Raw genomic sequence first — 12,870 nt, forward strand, 5'->3', positions numbered from 1 at the left:
TGCTTACAAGCTCTTCTAGTTAGCTTTCTTCCTCCCTCTCCCATCCTTGCCTTTCTTGGCCTCTCTGAAAGAATCTTTTCACTACTCGATTAGCTTTCTGATTTCACTGCTCCCCATTCAGGGCCATTTTTCTCATGGGGATATGGGCCCCATAGGCACCATCAGCAACTGCAGAAATCTCCTGGCTGTTTTTATCTGCCCTGTAGCTTACGAAACATTTTGCCCTTTCTAGACTGACTTTTCTATGAATCTTCCCATAGCATAGAGAAAGGTTTCAATTTGCCTTTCTGAGTTGCCTGCTTTCAGCGATTGCTATCATTGTGAAAGGGGTGAAAAACAGAAGGCTAAGATGTAGTTGCAACCCAGAGTCTCCATACCTGAGCCCCTATAGGAATAAATCAGCCCTTTTCTTCCCGAGACTGGAGCTTAAGAGAATGAGACCCCTCGGCTGAGAATTCAGGTGAACAATAATCTCAAAGCTTGCCTCTCTGTAACAGACACAGGACCCTGCCCTGGGCCCCTAACGTTCCCGATAGAGCCCACCGGGCACAGTTTAAAAGGAGGAGACGTGAGAAATAAAAAGAATGATGACTTGCATGATAACAAAGTGCAGATGCCATAGCACAAAGCTCCCGAAGGATAAGAGGCAGTTATGAAAATAGCTTGTTTCCTCTTAATGGATTTAGTCTATGTTTCTCTGAGAATTACTATCTGTCTTCAAGAGAGGGGACGGTGGCTGTGTGTGGATGTTTAGTCCAAACGTTATTAGCTGGAATGTTGAAAGAATTGAAAACTCACAATGGTAAGGAGATTGTAAAAGAGACAAAACTTGGAGGGCCTGAACCCACCCTACACTGTGCCTACCCCACCCGATGCCCCCCATCCCACCCCCAACCCCTACTCTTCTGAGGAACTTAGGATAGTGGCTCTCAGTCCAGCGTTCATCACAATCACCCAGATGGCCTGTTAAACACTATTCCTGGGCCCCACACTCCAAGTGTCTGATCCAGTAGGTCCTAGGCAGAGCCTGAGAATGTGCATTTCTGACTCTTTCCTTGGTGACGCCCATGCTGCTAGTGCAGGGACCACACTTTGAGAATGACTGAGTTAGATCAGCTACCAATACTAACTACCTCTGTCTTTCACACAATAATTTTAAACGTAATTGTCAAACATAGATGTTTAAACAACTTCATGACAAAAGAATGATTCTATGTAACCCAAACTAAGGTATGAGAAACCATATGCCAAATATCTATCTGCCCAGCATATCAATTTCATTTAAATATTTGTGAAGGGAAAAAAGTTAAATAATTTAACTGGCAATTTTAAAACATTATTGCTATAATGCAGAAATATACCTTTGAGTACAATGCATGACTTGGTCGAATTTTGAAGACAGAATAAGGGATTTCTAAGAACTCCCCTATTTTTCCAGGCGGTACCTTTCACGTTGCCTCCTGGAAACGGGCTGTAGGCCCTGCACTTTGATCCACGCTTCCACACCTCTGTGTGTGTGTACACGCGTGTGCACTTGCACGTGTGTGTGCTGTGTGTTCTTTGTGTACGTACGTGTGCTGAGTGTACGTGTGCACACTGTGTGTGCATTCCTGTTATTATTCTCACCTCCATCAGGATTGTTTTGTTTGGAGGAGTATTGAATGACCCTTGAGAAACACCGTTTTAGGTATTATCAATTACTAATACCTTAGGTGAATTAATTTCATAAATATGTTCCATGAGGCTAACTGTGCAACTAGAAGAATAAAACTCTAAATAGGAGGAAAAGTAAGGTGGGAATGATGAAGGTAGCTTGACATGAGCTTCAGAAAAGGCTGCTGTCCAAAGAAGGCAGGCAGGTTCCTGGGCAGAAACAGGCACCCAGACCCGAAAACAGACTATTGCCTTCAAACTCTCTTCCACTCCATTCGGTTTTCTCATCTAGGTCACCCTGAACAATTAGCAGGCTACAGCAGAGTCACTTGATAAGCATTTCGTGAAAAAAAAGAGAACATACAACTTACCAACCAACAGCTTAGACAGTTTCTCTTTCTACTTTCCAAGTAATACCATGAGAATCCAATTTTTCCTTTCCCTGGGACTGCCCAGCAGTGGATAACCAATTCGAGGTTCCTCACTGTGCCGAGCAATTAATCCTGGTAGCCACAGTCCACCGAGAATCAGGGCGGGGGCTCCTGGAGCTAAGATGCACAAGTTCCAGGTCAACCTATATTTTGAAGTTTATTTCCCTGAAGCATTTGACTTACGTAAAAAAATTATCAAGACAATAATATGCATTTTAAATTTATGCGCACCCTTGAATGAAAAGACTCAGGACTCACATGGGTGACCATGGCAACAAGGACAGAAGCTTAATCTACAGAATACCAGTTTAATCCCCAATGGCCTCTACCTGTCTGATGAACTCCGGGAAGCTGAGGATGGGCCCGTTGTGGAAGACGGGGTAATAGAAGACATAGGCCACCATCCAGGGAAAGGAGTAGGAGGTGTGCTCAGCGGGCAGCTGCCGCCAGCAGAACTCGAGGCTGAAGCTGGTGTAGTACAGGCAGCGAACGGTCAGCGTGAACTGCAGCAAGTAGTACTCGTTTTCTGTCTGGTACCACCCTCTCTGCAAAGTCACAAGGAGAGAATGACCCGTGAGTGGCAAGGAGGGACACCATCCAGTCTCCTGGGAAGGCGATCTCTCCCAAAGGTAGAGCAGCTGTACCATAGAGGGAGCCAAGAACCACTGGACAGGTAAATCTCATTGGTAATCAAAACAAGCAGTTAATGAGCAGAGGGGAAAAGATTGTCTCTGATATCAACCATCAACTTAGCACTAGCCCTGATGCAACATAACGAAGGTTTTCCTGGATACGCATCTGTCAGATACAGTAGTGGATAACAAGAAGATTAGCTACTTTCAGTGGATACTTTGACAGCTCCTTCAACAATTCCCAAGACAAACAGAGGCTTATAAACATCACATGGGATTTCTGTCGTCAACACATTTTTTCCTTTGCTCCTCTGGTATGAATTTGACTCCACCTGTAGTTGGGTACTATTTGCCAAATAAGCTTTAGTGACACATAGTTAAAAGAAACACTCCCTGCCCTCCATGTGGATAAATTCTCATACAAGATATAGGTTTGTAAAAATGTAATTACAATGCTGCATGAAATAAGAAATAAGCATGTACAAAAAGATGTTTGGAACAAAAGACTAGAAGCAAATATGGTAAAATCTTAGCCATATGGAGGGAGTAAAATTACAGATCATTTTATAATCTTTATATTTTTCTATATTTTCCATAGTTTCTATAATCCATATGTATTGCTTTTTTAACAAGAAAAACAATTTATGGAATATATTCAAGATATAGAATTGGGACAAAGGAAGGAGAAGTTAACTTGATCCATGAGAGTCTTTTAAGGCGTTACACAGAGAAACTAAGCACGGAAGAGTTTCCACTCCTTATCTAGGACTTCAGAACCATCAAGAAAGATCAAGAGAAATTCATGTGCAAAAACATGAAAACCCAAATCAACTAGTTTCTGCTCATTTACTCCCCTCCAGCAATATTTTTCAAACCTCCAGTCTGCATAATAAATGGAATATTTATTCACCACCAACATCTATAACTGAGGCTAACTGTGCCCAAACAAATGATAAATATAAATGGAGTCTGCTTGGCACATTTGCCAGGTCCCCAAAAACTTACCTGTGAATTCGTTTTTATTTTTATTACAAATCTATGTTTAAGAACAATTATTTCAATGATCACCTAGTTAATCATTCTGGGAAGTTACGTATCTTTTGTTAAGACAGAGCTGCGACCTTATTTACTCTCATCAGACCAGATTTTGACAGATCTGCTTAAAGTATCAGCCACAGTCCATTGGTGAGTGAAGAAGAACTCAGGTAGGCTAACAACATAAAAAATACTTGAATTTTCAAAATACTACAATTTTTACAAAATCGCTTAACATATATTATCTTGTCAGCCCCTCAGAACAACCCCATGAGGAAGGCAGAGCAGCTATTACTTCCATTTTCCAAATGATGAAATTGAGGCTCAGAGGTGAAATGATGCCTCTGGTTTCAAGAGTTGGAAACACAACGAAAAAACTTAGAAACCAGGTTTCTGCTGGCTCATCTTTCCCGTCATCCTCTTTCCCATCACTGTGCCAATGCAGGGCACACCAGATCCAAGTGCAGTCCCTTGAATCAATGAATGAGTGAATGAATGAATCAACAAATGGACAAAAATGACAGCATCACAGGAGTTCCACTTCCACTATGATTGAATAAAGGATGGCAAAAACTTCCCAAGATTTTCTGTGCAAGGAATGTTTGTGGGGTAAAGATAAGAAATAAAACAGGGCTCCAGAGATACAGATCAGTTGGCATCACATACCATTCAGAGATTGCTGGCTCTTACAAACTGGGAGACAGGAGCAGCAGCACCTAAGTGACAGGCACCACAGGGAGCTCTGTGAGACAGGCACACGCCTATCCCTTCCTCTAACCCCTTACAATCCCCGCAGACACAGTCACTCTGTCAGCAGCATCTGCCTGGATGGAGCCCTGAGCTCGGGGGCATGGAAACACTGCCCTTACCCTCTAGTCTGCGAGACCAGACGCACGGATTTCTAAATCATGCCAAGTACACAGCCGTGTCACATTATATCAACAGGAAAAATGCTCAGCTAGCACGGAGCCCAGCACCAATGAAGTGGTCAATAACTATTCACTGATTTCATCTGAGAACTCGCGAAAAAGGAAGCCAATGAAACTGGGAGTCAGAGAGGGCTTTTATATAGAGATAGGAACGGCTTTAGAGACCGCGGTCTAAGTGGACTTTGAAGGAGACAAGAGAATCGGGTGGTGGGGCTCAGGGGGAGGTTGGTTTGTATAAAAATGTTTAATTGGAAAGGTAAGTAGATTAGCCTGACTCAAACAACAACTCCGATCCGACTCAGGCAGTGTCTGAGAAGCAGCTATGGGAGAAGGGGATGAAGATGGACAGCAGCAGTGGTCCTGCCCTGGGCACATGGCCCCTGATGTTTTCAGAGCTGTGGGTCTCTTGGGCTGGCTGTTTCCAAGTTGACTGACCAGGAGGCTGAAGGGCTCTAACACCAGGAGTCCAGGACCACAGACCCTGAAGCTGGGCCCTGAACTTGCATTCCTCTTGCTGTGCATTTCCCCCTCAGAGGAAAGCTCCCACGTCTGAATGGTTGAGAGCTCCACGCAGACTAACACTCCCCTTTCCTGCAGTGACAGGTCTGGTGGCTTCCCTGTCGCCTGTCTTTGATGACAAGCCTGACTCTCCAACCTAAAAATGTAAAGGGTACATTCAACAGGTCAGGAAGAGAGGAAAGCTACACAGACAGCCCGAGTGGTCCCACCCAGACTCAAGCTTGGCTTGCACAAGCAGGGCTGAGTCATCAAAGTTACCAAAGTCAGAACCAGGTGGCTGGGAGCTGTCCAGGGGATGCTGGGAACGGCCCAGGAGATGATCCGAGAACACACAACAGGAACCAGAAAACTCGGTGCAGGAAGGGTTCATGGATGGGTCCATCAGCTCAGCCACGCACATCAAACACCTAAATTCAGGACATCCTAAACTCTCTGTCATTCAGCATCCCCTGGGCCAAATCTGGTGTCTGCTCACAAAATACAAATGCTCTATTATTGTGACTAAGAAAAAAATAAAGCTAAGAAGGTAAACGCCTGTATAAGAAAAATTCACTAATGCAAACATGTGTCATACAGAAGTGGGGTTTGGGCCCAACATCCTCCTCCATTAGCACAAACAATTGTAGCTGTGTCTGTCAGGATGCCTTTGGGTTTGCAAAAACGAAGCCTTGGTCAAAAGGGACAAAACACATTCTTTTAAGCTTCTAAATTCATAGAGCTTCCAGTGGGGTACATGAATAAAGACTAAATGCATCTGTTTCATCAACTAAGAAGTAAAATGCTTGCCTTACTGTGATGAGAAAATAGCTACTTTGAGTTGCTGCCCAGGCATCTTACAGTATGACAACCCTGCTCACACCCAGCGTCTGGACAGTTAGATAAGAACCTGAGCTTAGGATTCCCGCCCCAAGTTCCTGCCTCGCTCTTCCCAGGGCACCTTTTAAAATAACCACTTAGAGTCAAGCCTGCAAAGAGCTAGTGGCCTCCATCCCAACCAACTTATAAGGAATAGGTGCCTGCTACATGCTCTCTATCTCCAGCTCGCTGGTGACTGGGACCGAGGACTGCCCTTCCCCTGGCTTATCATGTGTGCCCACCCCCCCCATTTCTGGAATCTGTGAGTAATAAATCTCGTGACTTTACTCTCTTTGTGTGAATGTATTGAAACTGCGCCTTCAATCAAAATGACCCCGGGGTTTTCACTTCCCCAAGGTGGGGGGAGCTCAGATGCTGAGGGAGCTACCTGCTGACACCATGGGGGTGGCTTGTGCCTCCTCATTCAGCAGGTTATAACCTGCATATCCTTGATTCAATAATCAGCTACAGGCCCCCCCAACATGATTACCTGTCCCAGGAGCTATCACGATAAGGAATGTGAGAGTTCCCTATAAATGGTAGAGTACTCTACAGACGACTTTTATTAAACGCATAGGGGACTCTTGCCTTCTTTTCCCTTTGTTTTCAACCCTCTGTTCCTATGACATCTGGTACCATCCATGTCTACCCAAACTAGGAAAAAAGGTACAGGGTCAACCCTGGGCAACTTCAGAGGGCTAAGTCATAGTAAGACACAAAAGACAAGACGGCAGAAAGCAACACCCAGGTTCACATGCATCAACCCCATATGACCACTAGGAGGAGCCCCACCATGGTTCTTCAATTGACTCTTGTCTGAAAAACCAAGGCATCTACCAGGATGGGGGCACCTTCCCAGTGGTAAGACAGAGACACTTACCTTAACTTCCTCCATGTCTTGCAGCCTCAGTGTGGAGAGCAGGAGGAGAGAACAGAGCCACGATAGGAGCAGTGACCGGAACTGGGCTACACAGAAGGAGATGATGGTGTGGAGAAAAACCATGGCCACACCTGGGGCCCCCAGCACACACCAGCAGGCCCACATTCCATACGCTGTGAGGATCCAGGGTCTGTGCTGCAGACAGGGAGGGACCCAGTGAGAGAGACACAGAGGGAGGCGGGGGGCAGGGGAGGAAAAGAGAGAAGGGTGAGCTCATGGGCATTGCTACTGAAGGTTCTACATATAAGAGGATAATGCATAGTGACCCATTAACCAAGCTGTTCTCACTGCCCTGGGGTTTAATGCAATACAGACAAACAGGATTCAGAGGAACCTTTCACATTAACCCCAGAACAAGGATTGACTATCCCCAGGCCCCCAGAACTCCACCAGATCCACTCAGAAGCAAGGAGCCACTTTCCTGCCTTCAGCCAAAGCCACTCAGACCACCAGATCCCAGAACAACAAGATATTTAGATGACGTTTCAACAGACACTATGGAAGCCAGAAGACAGCCGGAAACACTTGCCACCCTGGAACACTACCCATTGCATACGTTATCCTGCAAAAGTGGAAGTGAAAGAAAGTATCGATAAACATTTCTACAGTCTTATTGAGAAAACTGGGCCATCCAAACCACAAAAGGCTTTCTAAAGTCTAAACTAGAGATTTAAGATTAAATATCTAATTACATTTTTATTTTATTAGCATATTATTTACAGACAAATTTATGTCACAGAAAAAGTATATCTTACCTGCTTTATGTGATATTGAGGCCTTTGCATAATCAAGTGGATTGATACATTTATTCCCATTTTAGGAGAATCAGAGAATATTTTTCTATTTAATTATCAAGATTTATAGTTATCGACATTGAATAACCACAAGATAAATTAACGTGTCTTTGCTTCTGTGATATACTCTTGGTCATATCTGGCTGGTAAATCCTTACTTAAAAACCACAATAATGTTTCAATGTTGTTTGAGAGACATATAATGATTTAATTACTCAAGCTTTGAAGTCCAACTGCCTAAATAAGTCCTGATGTCCCCATTAACTAGCTGTGGGACCCTAGGCAAGTTATGTAATCTCTCTGTGCCTCGGTTTTTTTCGTACATAAAATTGAGATGATGACAGTATCTACTTCATGAGGCTGTTGTGAGGATTCAGTAGTTAATGTGAGTACAATACTTACAACAGTGTCTGTGCACATAGTTAAGACTCCACAAACACTAACTGTTATTCCTATAGGGAAATATGATGAGTCTTTGGGGGATGCGTGTTAAAAAGACGGTTTCCAGGAAGACACCAAGTTGAAAAGTGGGGACTGCCTGTGAAAACAGAGAGACTTCTTTCCAGGAAAGACAGATGTGGAGTGTAACCTGTAACTGCCACCCTCACATGCTAACGCTTCTGAAATATCGCCGAAGTACAATTCTTTCCCAAACCTATCCTCCAGCCCGAGAGAGAACATTTTAAATGCGAGGCTAGGTCAGCCACTTTTAAGTTCCAAGAAAATCAGAGAAATCTGCAGCTCATTTTTACTATTTTTCCATTCTACTACCCACAGAAAACAGCCACAGAAATTTGCTTCCAACTTTCCCCACGCTCACCTCTGGGCAGAGCCCAGTTAGAAGGAACAAGGTTGCCAAAGACCATCTTAAGAAGCAGTTTTAACAAATGCAAAAAAAAAAATATAATGTTCTTTTTCAACACGACCTACAGCACTTACCACTTAGAATTCGTCTCCATGCATGCGTGGTTACATACATGTACACACACACGGCTACAATTTATTAAGTGCTATTTGATCCATTTGGAAAAAGCCTGCTTGCTGGGATTCATTTGGGAAATTAACCACAGACTTAAGCTGCTTCGACTTGGAAAAAGCTGAGTGAACCTTCAGGAAATACTTAACAGTGCTGTGCAAACCCCATCTGCTTGAGAGATTGATGAATTGAACCGTGCTCACAAAAGCCACCTTGGAGGCAGATGAGTTTGTCCCACATTCGCATCCCCCACCATCTTCCCCCTGCCACACAGTACAGACAGACAACACTTAATACCGAACGCTCTTAGACATCACATCTAAGAAAGCTCACAGTAACCTCACGTCATCTACTAACCCACATAGCATCCACTCATTCTCCCCAATGGCTAAAGGCAACTCTATACAAACATTCACAGCGGACAGGTGATAAAAAGGAAAAGATGAGAATAACGAAAAAAGAATCACCTATTTAAAAAATCATTGTATAAATTTGAACCCCACTAAGATACTGATTTTCATACTTTGTCTATAAAAATGCAATTGAAATTCCATCCCCCAAGTGCCACTAAAATCCTGATATAGCATGATTAGCCTTCCAAGCCTTGTTTTCTGACTGGCATGAGGGCCGGACAGTCCCCATGGCCAATGCAGCCCTTAGGGCACATTTCCTCCAACCACTGTCCCTCCCACACATGTGCCAAGAACTGGAAGAAGCAGTACAGAGAGTAGGCTAGGAATGGAAGAGCGGCATTGCCTAGCAGTGCAAGCAGCATCAGGGATGGGCGGATGGGTGGGTGGATAGATGGGTACGTGGGTAGATAGATATGCTTCCCCGAGTCTTGGGATTTAACCTGGTAGTTATGACTAAGAAATTAGCACCAAAATTTGGGGCTTTTTAGTCCACTAATGTGAAAACCTGCTGTTTTCCAAAGTCTCTTGTTGTACCATTTAACCCCTTATAAACAAAGGCTTCTTTGCCAATGCAGATGGAATAGAAGGGAATCATTTCACATCTCACCATCTTCTGCCTGTTTTCCACTTACAGGGGTCTCTTACAACTGTGCCTGTGTTGGGAGAAATCTCAAATAGTTCACAACTGATAGGACATAGGCACCAACCTATAAAAGCCGACATCTGTGATAGAACCAGCTGCCCATCACCCCAGGGAAGTCTTCAGGAAGACTAACCAATTGAGCTGGCACTTTTCCAGGCTGAAATTAGCACCTCTGAGAACATCTGCCCTCTTTTCTTTTGCAAACCTATATTCTTCGAATCTTCTTCATAGGGAGTCAGGACCCGGCCACAGGAAGAGCTGGCTGACAATGCCCCTGCTCACACCATCTCTACTTCTCTTCTACTTTGCTTGTTCTGTGCTGTGGGCACCGAGTGATAATAGGATGTGCCTGAGTGGTTTCCCTCATTAGCTTACCTCTGTAGGGAAGAGCAAAAGTGTAAAGCCTTGGTGAGGATTCCTGTTGGCAACAGTACCAGACTTTGCTGTGTATTAATTCTTTTTGTACATCTGCCCAGAAACCACTCAGTGGGGACATTGTTGGGAAATAAATAAAAGGAGTCAATCAATAATCCTCATGCACGGCATAATTTATTACATACTACATAATCAATTGTGGCTGCTACTTAAAAATATATATATACATCTCCCCAAACAGGGAAAAAACAAAACCATCCCAGAGTTCAAACAACTCATTCTAGCCTGCTTTTCCTGGGAGCAGAGGCCAGTGGGTGCATACAAAGCAAATGTCATCCCTCCTTAGATATGCATTGATGGAGGCGAAAGAGTCTGGTGCCAGGAACACTATTAGTGCCTGAGATTCCTATTAGGTATGTGGTTTCGATAATATGCTGGAAGGGAGCGCCTGTTCACCACAGCCTTCCAGAGGTTAGTTTACTCATCTCAGTCAGTGCCACAGGACCATGCTTTTCAGCCCAGTGGCCAATGAGCTCAGCTGGTCAGGCCTGGTGCTAATGATGTGGGTTCTCCCAGCCAGAGGTACAGTGGAAACTCTGCTCCGTGGTTAGCAACAGCACCCACCCCCTGCCCCCACACCAGGCCCCAGCCTTCTCAAAAAGCTCATGCAGGGGTATTTTTAGTTCTGAGGGCAGGGAACACAATGTCTCAGGTGGAGGTGAGGCCACAGGAGTGTTCAAGAAAGGAGGCAACTGTCTGACCCACCCAACATGCAATCCAATCATAACAAACCCCCAGTCAGAGCTCAGAGCTTCTCTCCCAGGGCACTAGCCCCTGACGCATTCTCGCCAAAACCCAAGAGAGGCCTACCCAGAGAAAAGGCATTTAACCTCAGCCAAGGAGCTCGATGGAAAGTTTTAATACTTGTCATGGCAAAAAGAAAAAAGAAAGAGAAAGAAAATCATGCTTTTGAAAATAACCTGCCTTTCTCTGGGAGGAGGTGGGGCTAGCAAAGGAAAAGATAAGATTAGATGGTAGACGGAGATGTGAAGTATCCTTCGGGGTGAAAGGGTTGTAGCAGCAAGAATTGCTAATGCCTGTCCCTGCACAGCATTGTCCATAGCTCACGATGCTTAAGAGAATGGGGAAATAAAAGACAAATGCAGCCCAAATCTTCCACCCGCAATAAGTACCAAAACATCCTCCCGAATTAACGCCATCTGGAACACATAGTCCAGGTGGTGAAAGCACGGAGCGCACAGGGCCAAAGTTGTGGTTCATACTTATATAAGGGCCAAGCAGACTCAGACAAAGAAAGCACTGTGCCCCAGCCACAACCAGAACCCTGCCCACCAGCTGTCGCACAAGTCAAACCTACGGTCACAAAGGGGATGAGAGAGACACACAGAGAGATGACTCAGGGTGAACGCTGCCTCATTCCAAGAAAAACGCAAAGAACACCTCCTACTGACTTTGGATAAGATGTGCCCTGCAGATATAAAGACAGGTTCAACTGTCCACCCATGCCGATAACGAGATGCAGGAAGCTGAAATAAGCCAACAACTCCACTTCCTCCAACCACAGCTCAAAAGTCACCTCCTTGGGGGCCTTCCCTGACACCCCAAGGCAGATGTGGCCCACTCTTTATCCCAAGCACCCAACCCACCTCATCAGGTCCAGGATCCAGATGGGTATTTGGTTTCCTCTGTAACATCTCATTCAACTCCCCGGTGAAAGGGGCTCTCTCTCTCCCAATCCTTTCCCCTAAGACCCAGCACAAGCTTGAAATACAGCCAGAGAAAGACATTCACGAGAGGAAGGTGGGTATGGCTGAACAGACAGCCTCTGCCCTTGGAGGTTTTGGGATCTCAAGACAGTTGCCTCTTTTCTTGAACACTATGGAGGGGACTCTTCCTAGGAGCACACCCAGACCACAGCCACAACCCACTGCAAATGCCACCAGACTACAGCAGCAGCCACCACTGACTTGGCCTGCATCACACACAAGCATGACCCTGAAAAACATCAGGCCCTCCCCACTACCCCAGGAAGCGAGCGGTACCCTCCCTACCGCACAAATGATGAAAAAGGCTCAAATATATTAAGTAACTCGCTTAACACCGCACAGCTTGAAAGTGGTAAATCTGGGATCCACCCAAGTGCTCTAAACGACTCTGAACACCATCTCCTAAGATGGAAAGAGCCTTAACTCAAAGTCATAAGCAAATTAAACGGAGGAACATCTATATCCTCATCTAGATAGATTTCTGATGTTAGTAGGAGTATAACAGGCATCGAAAACGGAGGAAGTTTGGAAAGAGGGAGGAGCATCAAGAACAGAAAGTTCGTCTACATTACACGTTCTCAGCAGGGGCTATACCTCCTCCATGGGATGGGGGAGTGGTTATCGGAGACAAGAAAAGCTCACTCTTTATGCATAAAGCACAGGCATGCATACAGTACATAAACAGATATTCACTATACCTGTGCTATTAAAATTTCACAGAGAGGAAGTGACGATTGGGGGGAAGAAAAAGCTAAAAAGGCTGGGGGAGGGGGGCGATAATGAAAAAAAGCTAGAGGAACACTGATCTATAGGAAGCAAACAAGTAGCAAGAGCAAGAGTGGGAGGCAAAGGAGACCAGTCGGCTGGGGCCACATTGGTCCTGATGTA

General features: G+C 44.9%; 1 protein-coding gene across 14 annotated transcripts in view; it reads right to left on the bottom strand.

Annotated features, from left to right (window-relative positions):
* HHAT (hedgehog acyltransferase) overlaps window positions 1-12,870 on the bottom strand; it is a 309,501-nt gene that overhangs the window by 234,699 nt on the left and 61,932 nt on the right. For 6 of the 14 annotated variants that reach the window (XM_070591295.1, XM_008516678.2, XM_070591297.1 and 3 more), the window contains 2 exons: window positions 6,935-7,129; window positions 2,414-2,629 (listed from right to left, as the gene is read on the bottom strand). The exons of 2 other annotated variants lie outside the window; for them this stretch is intronic. In XM_070591295.1, the coding sequence (XP_070447396.1) occupies window positions 2,414-2,629; window positions 6,935-7,129 (411 nt within the window). The remainder of the gene's footprint in view (window positions 1-2,413; window positions 2,630-6,934; window positions 7,130-12,870) is intronic. 6 more of the 14 variants (XM_070591299.1, XM_070591298.1, XM_070591302.1 and 3 more) reach the window with 1 other exon arrangement.

The sequence above is a fragment of the Equus przewalskii genome, chromosome 23 (genome assembly GCF_037783145.1).
Source record: "Equus przewalskii isolate Varuska chromosome 23, EquPr2, whole genome shotgun sequence".
Classification (NCBI taxonomy): domain Eukaryota; kingdom Metazoa; phylum Chordata; class Mammalia; order Perissodactyla; family Equidae; genus Equus; species Equus przewalskii.